Genomic DNA, 15,240 nt, shown 5'->3' on the forward strand with positions numbered 1-15,240 from the left:
AAAAAAAGGCCGGGCGCGGTGGCTCAAGCCTGTAATCCCAGAACTTTGGGAGGCCGAGACGGGTGGATCACGAGGTCAGGAGATCGAGACCATGCTGGCTAACACGGTGAAACCCCATCTCTACTAAAAAATACAAAAAACTAGCCGGGCGAGGTGGCGGGCGCCTGTAATCCCAGCTACTCGGGAGGCTGAGGCAGGAGAATGGCGTGAACCTGGGAGGTAGAGTTTGCAGTGAGCTGAGATCCGGCCACTGCGCTCCAGCCTGGGCGACAGAGCCAGACTCCGTCTCAAAAAAAAAAAAAAAAGCTGGGCACACACTTTGGGAGGCTGAGGCGGGTGGATCACTTGAGGTCAGGAGTTCAAGACCAGCCTGGCCAACATGGTAAAACCCTATCTCTACTAAAACTACAAAAATTAGCTGAGCATGGTGGTGGGTGCCTGTAATCCCAGCTGCTCTGGAGGCTGAGACAGGAGAATCGCTTGAACCCGGGAAGTAGAAGTTGCAGTGAGCCGAGATCATACCACTGCATGGCAGCCTGGGCAACAAGAGTGAGACTTCATCTCAAAAAAACATAAAAAATTGAAAGAGTAAAAATATAAGTTTAATTTGAGACATTCTTTCCCCCGCTTCTCTGAAGGTACCAGAAAGCAGCTGAAGAAACAAACATGGAGAAGAAGAGAACTGTAAGTATTCAGAAATTCCAGGGCACGTGGCACTTCTTGAGCAGAACTGTGTGGCCAAGCCACCTGCAGCCTCTGTGGGGCTTGGGTTCTGTGTCAGCTGAGTGGACATTTGTGCCAGCTGGTGTGATCTGTGAGCCATTTGCTCAGCACAGCTTGATTCGGTGCAGGGAATCTTATTTTTTCACTGCGTTTCTCCTTTTGAACCACTTTTTCTTTCCTGTGTTGAGTGAAGAACAGGAGACCAAGCGCTTGCCTGAGGTTAGTAAAATGGCTTCTTCTCAAATGAGAACACAGGGTTTCCTAGGTAGTCTTCCTTTTTTCCGCATCAGACAATCAGAACTTCTACATCTGTGCATTTAAATGGTAGTAGCTGTGCAGCTGTTCTCATCTTCTGGGTTTTTTGTTTAAAGCAAACTTCTTGACCCAATCTAGTCAGCAAGTTTCCTAGCTGCAGGATCTATCAAAGACAAAAACCTCCAGAATAAACTCTCTGCTTTTACCCGTTCTCTAGTCTCCGTGCTTGCTAATTTCCAGTGAGGCTGAACAATACATGTCTTTTGAAATTTTGCTTGATTTAATCTTGTGAGGAAGAAAACTCATATGTTTGGGCAATAATTCCTTAATTTGGATGGCATTACAAAAACATCCTCCTGGCAGTTTTCAGTACCTAACCTATTTAAACTAGTGCATAATGTGTCCCTGTAAATTTGTTCTCTCTACGGCTGAGGTCCTTGACTTGATTTTCCTGTAATTAAAAAAATGGATCTCCTCTGGTGCATTATAAGAAAAAACTACCATTACTTTACTCAACTGCTGATTTCTTCCCTCTTGCCTCTGTCTGTCCCCACCCCCCACCACCACTTGCTCCTTTCTTTCTTCCTTCCCTTCACTCTCATCCATTTAACAAGTTTTCAGTGAGCACCTACTACATGCCAAGCACAGACTACATCCCAGCCCTTGTGGAATTTACATTCTAGTGCAAAAGACAGACAATAAAGAAATTGTGTCAGTATGGCCAGGCATGGTGGCTCATGCCTATAATCCCAGCACTTTGGGAGCCCGAGGCAGGCAGATCACCTGAAGTTAGGAGTTGGGAGACAAGTCTGGCCAAGGTGGTGAAACCTTGTCTCTACTAAAAATACAAAAATTAACTGAGTGTGGTGGCGCATGCCTGTAATCCCAGCTACTCTGGAGGCTGAGGCAGGAGAATCAATTGAACCCGAGAGGCAGAGATTGCAGTAAGCCGAGATCGCGCCACTGCACTCCAGCCTGGGTGACAGAGTGAGACTCTGTCTCAAAAAAAATTTTTTTTAATTAAAAAAAGAAATTGTGTCAGTAGTGATTAGTGCTGTGGAACAGCATGACGCAGGTAAGGAGGATAGAGTCTAGGGTGGTCAATGAAGGCCTGTGATGAGGAAACGGTTGAGCAGAGATTTGAGGACATGAGCCAGGGAGAAGAGTCAGGCAGAAAGGAACCATTTGTGCGAATGTCCTCAGGTAAGAACGGTCTTGGTGTGTTTGAGGAATACAAAGAGAAAGGTCAAATGGTGTCATTGTAAAGACCTGGGCTTTTAACTCTGAATGCAAGGAGGCCTTTGGAGAGGGTTTATATGCAAAGGAGTGATGTAGTCTGACTTAAATTTTTAAAAAGAAGGAAGAGAAGGCTCTAATCCCAGCACTTTAGGAGGCCAAGGCGGGAGGATCACAAGAGGCCGAGGCGGGAGGATCGCTTGAGGCCAGGAGTTCAAGACTAACCTGGGCAAACTAGCGAGACCCTGTCTCTCTATTTTTTAAATGTAAAAAAATAGAAGGAAGAGAATGTAGAGGAACAATAATAGCAGAACCATGGAGACCAATTAAGAGACAATTATAATGATTTAGTCCAGGTATACTATGGTTTGGACTAGAGTAGTAGCAGTATAGGTGTTGAGAAGTTGTCAGGATGTATGTTGAAGGTAGAGAGAAATAAGAATCAAGAATGGCAGCAGTGGCTCTACCACAGTGGCTTGTGTCTGTAATCCCAGAACTTTGGGAGGTCAGGGCAGGAGGATCACTTGAGGTGAGGAATTCAAGACCAGCCTGGGCAATATAGCAGACCCCATCTCTATTATAAAAAAATAAATAAATAAAAGAAAAGCAACAGTGTTTTCGGCTGAAACACAATTAAGTTAAAATACCGTTAATTGAGACAGGGAAGACTACAGTAAAGCAGATTTAGAGAGGGAGAAATAGTAGAAGCTCAGTTTTGCACATGTAAACTGTAACATGTTTTATTAAGACATCCAAATGGAAATGTCAGTAGGAACTTGGATACTATATAAAAATCTGGAATTGGAAGAGATGCCTGCTGCGGATAAAATGGACGTGTGTCAAAGTGTCAGTGCTACTTAAAGCTATGAGGTGCATGAGATGAGCTAGGAAGTGAGTGTAGACAGAGAAGTGGTCTCATGACTTAGCTCAGGGGCACCTTGGCGTTTAAAGGTTGGAGATATAAGGAGTAACTCGCAGAGGAAACAAGTGCCAGAAGCCAAGTGAAGAAAGTGTTTCTAGAAGGGGAGTTAACAGAATCAAACACACAGATAAGCTGAGAACTGACCATCAGATTTGGCAACATGAAGGTCACTGGTCATCTCGTATTGTTTGGGAGTGGTGGAATAGAGGCCTGAATTGGACTAGGTTCAAGAGAGTGGGATGAGAGAAGCTGACCCCATGAGTATAGACAGTCATCATGGAGCATCTCTTATGTTCCAGCTCCTGAAGACACAAGAAGAATGAGATGTATTCTCTGCCTCCAAGGGACTGTTTAGAATTTGGAAAATAGAATTACAATCCAGGTGTGATAAGTACCATATCAAGTAAATAGAATGGGCTGGGGGAGAATTTAGGAGGGACCTGAACTGTGCCACATCTAGGAAAGCTTCCCAGAAGAGGCAGTGCCTGACTCAACCCTAAAGGACCAAGAGGAATTAGCTAAGCAGAGGCGACAGGGAGCGGCAGAGGCTTTGTGTTCTAGACGGAGGAAGCAGCACATGCACAGCATGAAGGCATAAGAGAACAGGCCTACTTGACAGATGAAAAGATGATTGTCGCATTCACCAAGATAGAGAATTCAAGAAAAGAAACAGGTTAGAGAATGAGGAGTGAAGGGAAGAAAGGGAAGACTTCAGGCCGGGTGCAGTGGCTCACATCTGTAATCCTGGCACTTTGGGAGGCTGAGGCAGATGGATCACCTGAGGTCAGGAGTTCAAGACCAGCTTGGCCAACATGGTGAAACCCCATCTCTACTAAAAATACAAAAAAAGAAGGAAGAGAATGTAGAGGAACAATAATGGCAGAACCATGGAGACCAATTAAGAGACAATTATAATGATTTAGGCCAGGTATACTATGGTTTGGACTAGAGTAGTAGCAGTATAGGTATTGAGAAGTGGTCAGGATGTATGTTGAAGGTAGAGAGAAATAAGAATCAAGAATTAGCCAGGCATGGTAGTGCACACCTGTAATTCCAGCTACTCGGGAGACTGAGGCAGGAGAATCGCTTGAACCCAGGAGGCAGAGGCTGTGGTGAGCCAAGATTGCACTACTGCACTCCAGCCTGGGTGACAGAGCAAGACTCCATCTCAAAAAAAAAAAAAAAAAGAAAGAAAGAAAGAAAAAAAAGAAAGGGAAGACTTCAGCCTTAATCAAGGAGGAGTTTAGGATGCCTCTAGCACTTCCAGGTAGAATTGGTAGAAAAGGAGAGAGATCTGTCTAGAGATAAGTTCTATAACTCTGTCTATATAGATACATAGTATATAGATCTATCTATATATTTGTTGATGTTATAATCTATATGGTGGGTGAAATCAGGATGGATAACATCATATGCAGAGAATATGTAATGTAAGCAAAACAGAGGACCTAAGACAAAAACGCTGAGGGACCCCACCATATAAGGGAAGGACAGAGGAGGGGAAACCTGTAAAAAAAAAAAAAAAAAAAAAAAAAAAAAAAGAAAAGAATAACTAAATTATGAAACTGAGTAGTGGCCAGATAAATGAGAATAAATCTTTTTTTTTTTTCAGATGGAGTCTTGCTCTTTTGCCAGGCTAGAAGGCAGTGGCATGATCTTGGCTCACTGCAACCTCCGCCTCCTGGGTTCAAGCAATTCTCCTGCCTCAGCCTCCCAAGTAGCTAGGACTACAGGCGCACACCAACGTGCCCACCTAATTTTTGTATCTTTAGTAGAGACAGGGTTTCACCATATTGGCCAGGATGGTCTCGATCTCTTGACTTCGTGATCCGCCCACCTCGGCCTCCCAAAGTGCTGGGATTACAGACGTGAGCCACTGCGCCCAGTGAAATCTTTTCTTTCATTATTGTTTTTTTCTACACCCTTCTTGCATCTCAAAATGGGAAGAAATCTAAGAAAAAGGGGTATCACAGAAAAGTTGGAAGCAATTTTTATAAGGGAGAGTGGTCAAATGCTATAGTGAGATCAAATAAAGCAGAAGCCTCCAGTGCATTTAGCAGTTGAGGTAAGTGGACGTGAATAGGTATTTAAAGAAGAGGACGGGCATGGTGGCTCACACCTGTGATCCCCACACTTTGGGAGGCTGAGGTGGGAGGATCACTTGAGCCTGGGAGTTTGAGCCTGGGCAACATAGTGAGACCCCTCTCTGTAAAAATTTTAAAAATTTAGCTGGACATGGTGGCATGGGCCTGTGGTCCCAGATACTTGGGAGGCAGAGGTGGGAGGATCGCTTAAGCCCAGGAGGTCAAGGCTGCAGTGAGCCGTGATCATGCCACTGCACTCTAGCATGGGCAATAGAGCAAGACCTTGTCTCAAAAATAAATAAATAAATAAATAAAATAGATAACAAAGAAGTAACTATGTGAAAAAATACTTAGCCTTACTGATGATCAGATAAATGTAAATTAAAGTAATAATGAGATATGAATTGTAATCTAAATAGCTGGCAAATAATTTTGAACGATACAGATATTAATCAGTAGGGGAATGGTAATTGCATATAGAGTATATATACTATATGGTTGTTAAGATTTTGGCCAGGCATGGCGGCTTACACCTGTAATCCCAGCACTTTGGGAGGCCAAGGCAGGTAGATCACCTGAGGGAGGTCAGGACCAGCCTGGCCAACATGGTGAAACCCTGTCTCTACTAATAATACAAAAATTAGCCGGCATGGTAGTACATTCCTGTAAGTCCAGCTACTTGAGAGGCTGAGGTAAGAGAATTGCTGCAACCTGGGAGGCAGAGGTTGCAGTGAACCGAGATCGTGCCACTACACTCTAGCCTGGGTGACAGAGCGAGACTCTGTCTCAAAAAAAAAAGATTGAAGATTTTATGTATGGGCATGAAAATACATCAAAAGCACATTAAGTGATTAAATGCAAAGTGTAGAACAGTAAGTGCAGTATGATTTTGTACAAAAAAATACGTATAGTGTACAAAATAGAAAAGAATGAGAACATATATACCATATAAACTGTCAGGAGTGGGTATCTAGTTTGGGAAAGGTGGGGAGTCAAGTAGGGAAAATGGCATGTATTATAACATCTATTCATGTCATGTACATATTTCTATATTGATTGAGAGTTTTCCCCCCAACAAGTTATTACTTTTGTAATTGAGAAAAATAATAAATTAAAAATAAGATAATGTTATGAACATAGTAAAGAGACAGTTGGGGCTGAGCACAGTGGCTCATGCCTGTAATCCCAGCACTTCGGGAGGCTGAGGTGGGCAGATCACCCGAGGTTGGGAGCTCGAGACCAGCCTGGCCAACATGGAGAAACCCCATCTCTACTAAAAATACAGCATTAGCCAGGCATGGTGGTACATGCCTGTAATCCCAGCTACTTGGGAGACTGAGGCATGAGAATTGCTTTAACCCGGTAGGCAGAGGTTGCAGTGAGCCAAAATCACGCCATTGCACTCCAGCCTGTGCAACAAGAGCGAAACTCCATCTCAAAAAAAAAATATATATATATATATAGTGGGCGCGGTGGCTCACGCTTGTAATCCAGCACTTTGGGGAGGCTGAGGCAGGCAGATCACGAGGTCAGGAGTTTGAGACCAGCCTGGCCAACACGGTAAAACCCCGTCTCTACNCACTTCGGGAGGCTGAGGTGGGCAGATCACCCGAGGTTGGGAGCTCGAGACCAGCCTGGCCAACATGGAGAAACCCCATCTCTACTAAAAATACAGCATTAGCCAGGCATGGTGGTACATGCCTGTAATCCCAGCTACTTGGGAGACTGAGGCATGAGAATTGCTTTAACCCGGTAGGCAGAGGTTGCAGTGAGCCAAAATCACGCCATTGCACTCCAGCCTGTGCAACAAGAGCGAAACTCCATCTCAAAAAAAAAATATATATATATATATATAGCCAGGCATGCTGACATACACCTGTAGTCCTAACTACTCAGGAGGCTGAGGTGGGAGGATCAGTTGAGCCCAGGAAGTCAAACAGCTGCAGTGAGCTATGATTATGCCGCTGCATTTCAGCCTGGGTGACAAAGCGAGACCCTGTCTCTAAAAAAATTAAAATAAAATGGTATCATGCTGTCTTATAATTTGCTTTCTTCATTCAAAAGTATCCTATGAGCATCTTTTCATGTCAATAAGTATACTTTGATCACATGATATATATCTGAGAAAAAAACAGTGTCCAGTTACCAAGGCAAAGTGCCACTTTGATTGTCAGGGCTCCTGTGTGGTTACAGTAAGGGCAGGTGAAGTCAGAGACCTAGATGACTCATCCATTGTGTGGCACGAGACCTTATAGAGTCAAGAGTGCTGCTGACAGTTAGGGTAGAACCAGCTTCTGGAGCTGTTTTGTAATTCTTTCTTTTCCAGCAAGAAAACTTTTTAAGCTTCTTATATGTCTGATCCATACATTCTTCCCCAATGGATCATTTTGTAAACTAAAATGTAAACACTAGAATCAAGCAGTTGTTCTACAATTTTTTTTCAAGCCTTGTTGCTACTTGATGAAGTGGCTCTCAGGGTATATTCAGAAGAGTAATAGGGTGAGAGACTTAATTCCCAAAATAGCTGCTAATCCTGTTTAATTCCTAGGTTGTTTGTCCTTTCTTTCTTCGCTGAAAGACTGGTGAGTAACAGACCACAGGAGAGAAGGTATTGGAGTTTGCAGTTTGTTGGGAAGGTGGTGCTGTTCAATTTACTTAGGAGTACAGTCCTTTAAAAGTACGGGACATTTAATTTTCTTTTTTTTTTTTCTTTTTTCTTTTTTTTTGAGATAGTCTCACTCTGTCACCCAGGCTGGAGTACAGTGGAGCAATTTGGGCTCACTGCAACCTCTGCCTCCCGGGTTCAAGTGATTCTCCTGCCTCAGCCTCCCGAGTAGCTGGGACTACAGGTGCCTGCCACCATGCCCGGCTAATTTTGTATTTTAGTAGAGACACGGTTTCGCCATGTTGGCCAGGCTGGTCTCGAACTCCTGACCTCAGGTGATCCACCTGCCTCAGCCTCCCAAAGTGCTGGGATTACAGGCGTGAGCCACTGCGCCCAGCCGGGACATTTAATTTTCAACAAGCGTGTTTCCTCTATTGTGGAACAACAGTAACAATTTCCAGGATGTTTTCAGTCTGTTTATATGTATAAATTAATTCCATGTTTGGCCCTGGTGAAAGTGAACTCTCTTAGATATGTAAATATGTGTCCTTTGATCATCTGAGTGATTGGTGATGGTATTTGCATTTGAAGCCTGCATATTTTACAACCAAAGGATCTGTAAAACAGTGAATTTCTTGATAACTGAGTTTTTGTTTTTTTGGTTTTTTTTTGGTTGGGGGATGGAGTCTCACTCTGTCACCCAGGCTGGAGTATAGTGGCACAGCCTTAGCTCACTGCAACCTCCACTTCCCAGATTCAAGCGATTCTCTAGCCTCAGCCTACCGAGTAACTGGGACTACAGGCGCACACCACTGCAGCCAGTTTTTTTTGTATTTTTTTTTAGAGACGGGGATTTCACCATGTTGGTCAGGCTGGTCTCGAACTCCTGACCTCGTGATCCGCCCGCCTTGGCCTCCCAAAGTGCTGGAATTACAGGCGTGAGCCACCACGCCCAGCACCGATAACTGAGAATTTATACAGATAAACTTGTAGAGAAGAGCAGGGGAAAAAAAAAAAGATTAAATTCTTATGTAAAAATAAAATTTGACTGTTCATATGCATGTAAATTATGTCAGATATAACTAAATATTTATGCAAATACTTGGAAAACTCTGGGGACTTCTCCAGGGTTCTACAAATAGTTTCAATCCTTGCTGCCACTATCCATAATTAATGGTATTGTATAGTTTCAGCTATCCTATATTTTTGTCTTATTTAAAAGAAAAAACCAGCAGAATTTACCATGTTATTTTATGGCAGGTAATGATGAACTTTGCTAATGTGTAGTTACAGCATTTCAAGCACTTGTATTTTGCTTTTTCTTTCTTGTTTTTTTCCCCATTAATCTTTGGGTAAAAATCTCTTGTCTCTCATGTAACTATCATTAGAGCTGGGCTTGCCTTTCTTCTCATTTTGTCCTTATAAGGCCATCCTGTTTTATCACTTCCTGCTTCAGCTCCTGACTTTTTCTCTCTTCCCCTCTCCCTTTCCCTCTCCCTCTCCCGGGTGGATGCTTTCTCCATGTGGCAGGGCTGTAACTGTTCACAGCTGTCTGAAACAGCAGTGGACCAGGAGCAGCTTGGAGTTTTAACTTTCATTTTACAAAGAACAACATGTTTGAATGTTTCAACAGGCAAGTTATAACTGGCACCTACTTCTTGTTCTTCTAGAACACCGAAAATCTCTCCCAGCACTTTAGAAGGGGGACCCTGACTGTGTTAAAGAAGAAGTGGGAGAACCCAGGGCTGGGAGCAGAGTCTCACACAGACTCTCTACGGAACAGCAGCACTGAGATTAGGCACAGAGCGGACCATCCTCCTCCTGAAGCGACAAGCCACGCTGCTTCTGGAGCCGAAGCTGACCAAGAGGAACAAATCCACCCCAGATCTAGATTCAGGTCACCTCCTGAAGCCCTCGTTCAGGGTCGATATCCCCACATCAAGGACAGTGAGGATCTTAAAGACCAATCAACAGAAAGTAAAAAAATGGAAAATTGTCTAGGAGAATCCAGGCATGAAGTAGAAAAATCAGAAATCAGTGAAAACACAGAAGCTTCAGGCAAAATAGAGAAATATAATATTCCGCTGAACAGGCTTAAGATGATGTTTGAGAAAGGTGAACCAACTCAAACGAAGGTAAGAATTGGGCGGGTTTGAAACTTGAGAAAGCCAATTCAAGTACTAAACAGAGCTGTTTTTCCAATCTAGCCATTTTGAGTAGAGGCGAATATGTGGTCAGTATGTCTTTTGATTCCAGTTAGATAAGTTAATATGTCTCAAATGAATTATTTACATAGATGCTAAGATTTGTGAATCTCTGACCCAATTTCATGTTAAATCAAGTTCACACTGAGATTCAAATTGGTATCTAGAAATGAAGAGCGTTTAATACCGATTGGATTATGTGTTTTTGTACACTTGCCCTTTTAAATTGTCGTCCTGCGTTCTTTATCATTTGTAGCTCTGGGGGTGGAATTACTGCCGAATAGCTCTCTGCTTGGACACAGCTGCAGACTGAGTGTTAAGGCCAGAGTTTAACATTAAGACTGAGGCTTACTTGTCTCTGCTAGCTGAATCCCTTCTCTTCTTCTCAACTTCCTCATCTGTGCCTTCCAACAAATGTTTTCTGTCAGCTGAAATCCTCTCTCAGGCAAAATCAATGAAGATAGCCAGACTAGCTATAGCTTTCGGGAGTTTTGACTTGCAAATACACGGGGTTGCGTTTTCCTACAACTGCTAATGAAATTTGATCCTTCATGTGGATTGCAGAGCTCGTCCCCAGAGGGAATTACTTAACTAGAAAATGAGTTACATATGCTGGTGATTTATAACAATCCAGAGGCCACGAAGCTGGTAAATTTTTCCAGTTTTCTCATACTTTCCTATATATCTGGCTTTGTACATGGGGATGGTTCGTTACAACAGTCGTTATAATGAAATAAACAGACCTGATGGGGAGCAAAGCCATCCCTACTCTAGATTCCACCTAGATGGGAAAGCTGGATTTTTTTAAGCTAAATATTTGGCCCAAATCCCTATGTTTGGAAAGTCATATAATAATATGAAGCATTCTTTCTGAGATAAAAAATAACTCATCCCGTAGTCTTCAGTTATGTTAGGTGTAATATTGTCAATCCCTTCCCGTAACTTGCAATGTCAGTTCTTTTCTGCTTAGAATTATGAAAGTTCTTGAATGTTTGGGGTCATGTTTGAAGTTGTACGAGTTTTGACGATTTGTAAAGCTAGAACACTTTTCTGTGCATGAGCTTTAGCTCTACTTTAACAGTGAAACCAGTTGGCAAGAGATGTAACCACAAAGCAGTTTTATAACTTTTCTTAACTCTCTTCCCTCTCAAGTTTTTAGACCTTTAGTCCTGCCAACTCCTTCTTTCCCCTTTATGGTTTTAATTTAATTTTTTTTTATCTAAATAGAAGAAGAATTTTAAGTGGAAGGAAAAAATGTCAGAAATCCTAAATAGAGAGGAAGGGGCTTTGTTGTGACTCAAAGCACCATTGTAAGTCTCCTCCTCCCAGACCCTGCTAGGAACAGGACAGCTGATGTCATGCCAGTACACACAATGTAGATTCAGTGCAAAAGGCTGCTTGCATGTTGAAACTGGCCAAAGGTAGGAAATGACTGGGACTGTAGCAGACAAAAATGCTGATTATGTGTAAGGATATGGTGAGACACTTTTTCTCATAAATATCTAGTGAGATATGGGTCAGAACAAGCCTCTCTTTCTAAGCCTGCTTGGAGAGGAGAAAAACTTTCCATATAAGATCCTACTAGGCCAGGCGTGGTGGCTCATGCCTGTAATCCCAGCATTTTGGGAGGCAGAGGTTGGGGGATCACTTGTGTCCAGGAGTTCGAGACCGGTCTGGCCAACATGGTGAAATCCCATCTCCACTAAAAATACAAAAGTTAGCCAGACGTGGTGGCATGTGCCGGTAGTCCCAGCTACTTGGGAGGCTGAGGCAGGAGAATGACTTGAACCTGGGAGGTGGAGGATGCAGTGAGCCAAGATCATGCCACTGCACTTCAGCCTGGGCAACAGAGTGAGACTCTGTCTCAAAAAATATATGAAAATAAAAATAGAGATCCTACTAGATGGCTGATAGCACTGGACAACCAGATTGATTGCTAAAGCTATAGGAAGATGGAAGAGCCTGGGCACAGTGGCTTACATCTGTAATCCCAGAATTTAGGGAGGCCCAAGGCAGGAGGATTGCTTGTGCCAAGGAATTTGAGACCAGCCTGGGCAATATAGCCAGATCTCGTCTCTACTAAAAATTTAAAATTAGCCGGATGTGGTGGTGTGCACCGATAGTCCCAGCTGCTTAGGAGGATGAGGCGGAAGATTGCTTGAGCATGAGAGTTTGAGGTTGCAGTGAGCCATGATCACCACTGCACTCCAGCCTGGGCAACACAGTAAGATCCCTGTCCCTTAAAAACAAGAAGACCGAGACGGGCGGATCACGAGGTCAGGAGATCTAGACCATCCTGGCTAACACGGTGAAACCCCGTCTCTACTAAAATACAAAACTAGCCGGGCGAGGTGGCGGGCGCCTGTAGTCCCAGCTACTCGGAAGGCTGAGGCAGAAGAATGGCATAAACCCAGGAGGCGGAGCTTGCAGTGAGCTGAGATCTGGCCACTGCACTCCAGTCCGGGCGACAGAGCGGGACTCCGCCACAAAAAAAAAAAAAACAAGAAGAAGAAGATAGAAGAGACATAAGATTCACCTGGGCTTCTAGGTTTCATTGCTTTTTTGTGCCAGTTTTAAGTTCCTGATTTGTCACTTAATGGACTGCTAAGGGAGTGGAAAACACAGCCACCCTTGGTTTTATTGCTGTTTCTAAATAAGCATCATTGTCCATACTGAAAGCAGTCTAGATTTTATTTATTTATTTATTTCTGAGACAGAGTCTCTCTCTGTTACTCAGCCTGGTGTGCACTGGCATGATCTCGGCTCACTGCAACCTCCACCTCCCAAGTTCAAGTAATTCTCCTGCTTCAGCCTCCCAAATAGCTGGGATTACAGGCGCCCACCACCACGCCCAGCTAATTTTTCTATGTTTAGTAGAGACGGAGTTTCATCATATTGGTCAGGCTTGTCTCAAACTCCTGACCTCAGGTGATCTGCCTGCCTCGGCCTCCCAAAGTGCTGGGATTACAGGCATGAACCACCATGCCCAGCCTCAGTCTAGATTATTTTTAACAGTTCTGTCAGGTATTCTATAGTCTGAGCTCAACCTATCTGTATAGTCTCATAGCCAATCTTATACTCAAACTTTGGAATACTCACCCCCCAATTGCTACTTTTTGAATCTTTTATTCTTAATATTTCATGTTTTAATTTCAGTGTGTTTATACTTTTGAAAGGAGACCAGAACATAGTAGACTTTGTAGAGAAAGACCAGTTTTACCTAGGTGCCAAAGGAAGAATTAAACTGCTGTTATTGTTTGAAATGCTTTTTTTTTTTTTTTTTTTTATGGAGATAGGTCTTAACTCTTGCCCAGGTTGGAGGATTGCAGTGGTACAGTTATGGCTCACTGCAGCCTTGACTCCCCTGCCTCAGCCTCCCAAATAGTTGGGGCCACAGGTGTGCACCACCACTCTCAGCTCATTTTAAAAATTTTTTATGGAGACAGGGTTTCACTGTGTTGCCCAGACTATTTTAAACTCCTGGGCTCAAGTGATCCTCCTGCCTTGGCCTCCTAAGCTGGTGAGATTACAGGCGTGAGCCACCACACCCAGCCTGAAATTCTTAAAGGATGAGAGTGTCAGTGACAGGCGCCTTGGCATCATTGTGCCTAACCTGGGAGACAGGGAAGAAGCACGCCATGGGAAGTGTTTACACTTGGAGACAACTGTGCTAAGTATTGTGGAGCCCATAGCCTTGAGGTAGATGGCTACTTTGCCTTTTTTCTTGAACTGTCTTGCAGAATGTGGATTTGAGGTAAATGATCTTGAAGCACTCATTTAGTCACCCTCAAATTAAGATTTTTACTTCATTGCTTCATCTTTCTTGGGCCTGCACCTCCAAGATGACAAAGAAGAAACAGTGGTCATGCCAAAGAGGGCTGCAACCAGGTGTATGCTATTCACTGCAGCCTATTTGCTGCATGAACTGTGCCCATTGTGTGCCCAATGGCAAGACTATTAAGAAATTCATCATTTGAAACGTAGAGGCTGTAACAGTCAGCGATGTTTCTGAAGTGAGCATCCTGGACACCTGTATACTTCCCGGGCTAGATATGAAGCTGCATTACTGTGTGAGTTGTGCCATTCACAGCACAGTAGTCAGGAATCAAGGTCATGAAGCCCCCGCAAGGACCAATGTAGACCTATGGGTGCTGCCCCATGACTGCCACCAAAGCCCAAATAAGGAGCAGAGTTCTTAAGGACTGAAGAAAAACTAGCCTCTGGAGAAAATAAAATCGCAATTGTACTTACATAAAAAAAAAAAGATTTTACGTCATAGCCCAGGCTTGAAGTTCTGAACACTTTGAAGTCTCCAGTTATGAGGGATCCAGTCTAAGCCTCTGGCTTTTGCTGTTTAGCAATAGGTGTTCTATGATGGGCTGATTTGGAAGGAGGGAGTCAGCCACTCTTGAGCCACTGCAGTGAAGTCACTTGATCTCAGTCTCAGGGGAAACACTTTAATAGCTAAACATTCTAGCTTTGATTTTTCTGAAGGGAATACACCTGTTTTCAATTCTGGGGTTTTTCTTTGGGGCACTTGCTTGACTGTATATGAACTTGTGATCCAAGATAAAATAGGAGAAAGAACAATGTTGGCTTTTAAGTCAGGATAGTTTTATGTTTGCTACTAGATAAGGCAAAATAAAAAATAACTTATTTTATAAATTCAAAAGAAAAGTAAGAATGTTTTTATACCCTAGTGGTCAATAACTTAGTTCATAGTATTTATTTAATAAAAGGAAGGTGGCATTGGTGGTATAGTGGTAAGCATAACTGCCTTCCAAATAATGAAAATTGATTAAAGCCTATTTCTCACTTATTCTCTACCAGAATGAATATATTTAAGAGTCATTTCCTCCAGCCTTCTAACTCATTCTAACTCATCAATGAGTTTCAGTGAGTGAGAAATCACTGTCAAAATTGTTGACATATAGATCCTAGAACCTTAAGAGAGTTTAAGAAGTTAATTTAATCCAGCTCACTGCCCTCAGTCAGTTAGAACTTTACAATCCCAATTTTATAGATGCGATCAGATGAGGTCAGAGAAGTTAATCAATATGCCCCATGGCATGTGGCTAATTAATATCAGAACAGGATTGAAATTGGGTAGTACCCCTTCTACCATTTAACATTATCTTCATGGATATTATAATAACTATTTATTGGATAGAAACAATGGGCCCTACATATATTTGAAATCTAAGGACACTG

The 15,240-nt window shown here is 43.0% G+C and overlaps 1 protein-coding gene across 1 annotated transcript in view; it reads left to right on the forward strand.

The window, feature by feature from the left end:
* LIMA1 (LIM domain and actin binding 1) overlaps window positions 1-15,240 on the forward strand; it is a 71,679-nt gene that overhangs the window by 19,671 nt on the left and 36,768 nt on the right. Inside the window, 2 exon segments of the mRNA XM_017884117.1 lie at window positions 639-684; window positions 9,496-9,960. Of these exon segments, the coding sequence (XP_017739606.1) occupies window positions 639-684; window positions 9,496-9,960 (511 nt within the window).

The sequence above is a fragment of the Rhinopithecus bieti genome, unplaced genomic scaffold (genome assembly GCF_001698545.2).
Source record: "Rhinopithecus bieti isolate Rb0 unplaced genomic scaffold, ASM169854v2 scaffold_14455, whole genome shotgun sequence".
Classification (NCBI taxonomy): domain Eukaryota; kingdom Metazoa; phylum Chordata; class Mammalia; order Primates; family Cercopithecidae; genus Rhinopithecus; species Rhinopithecus bieti.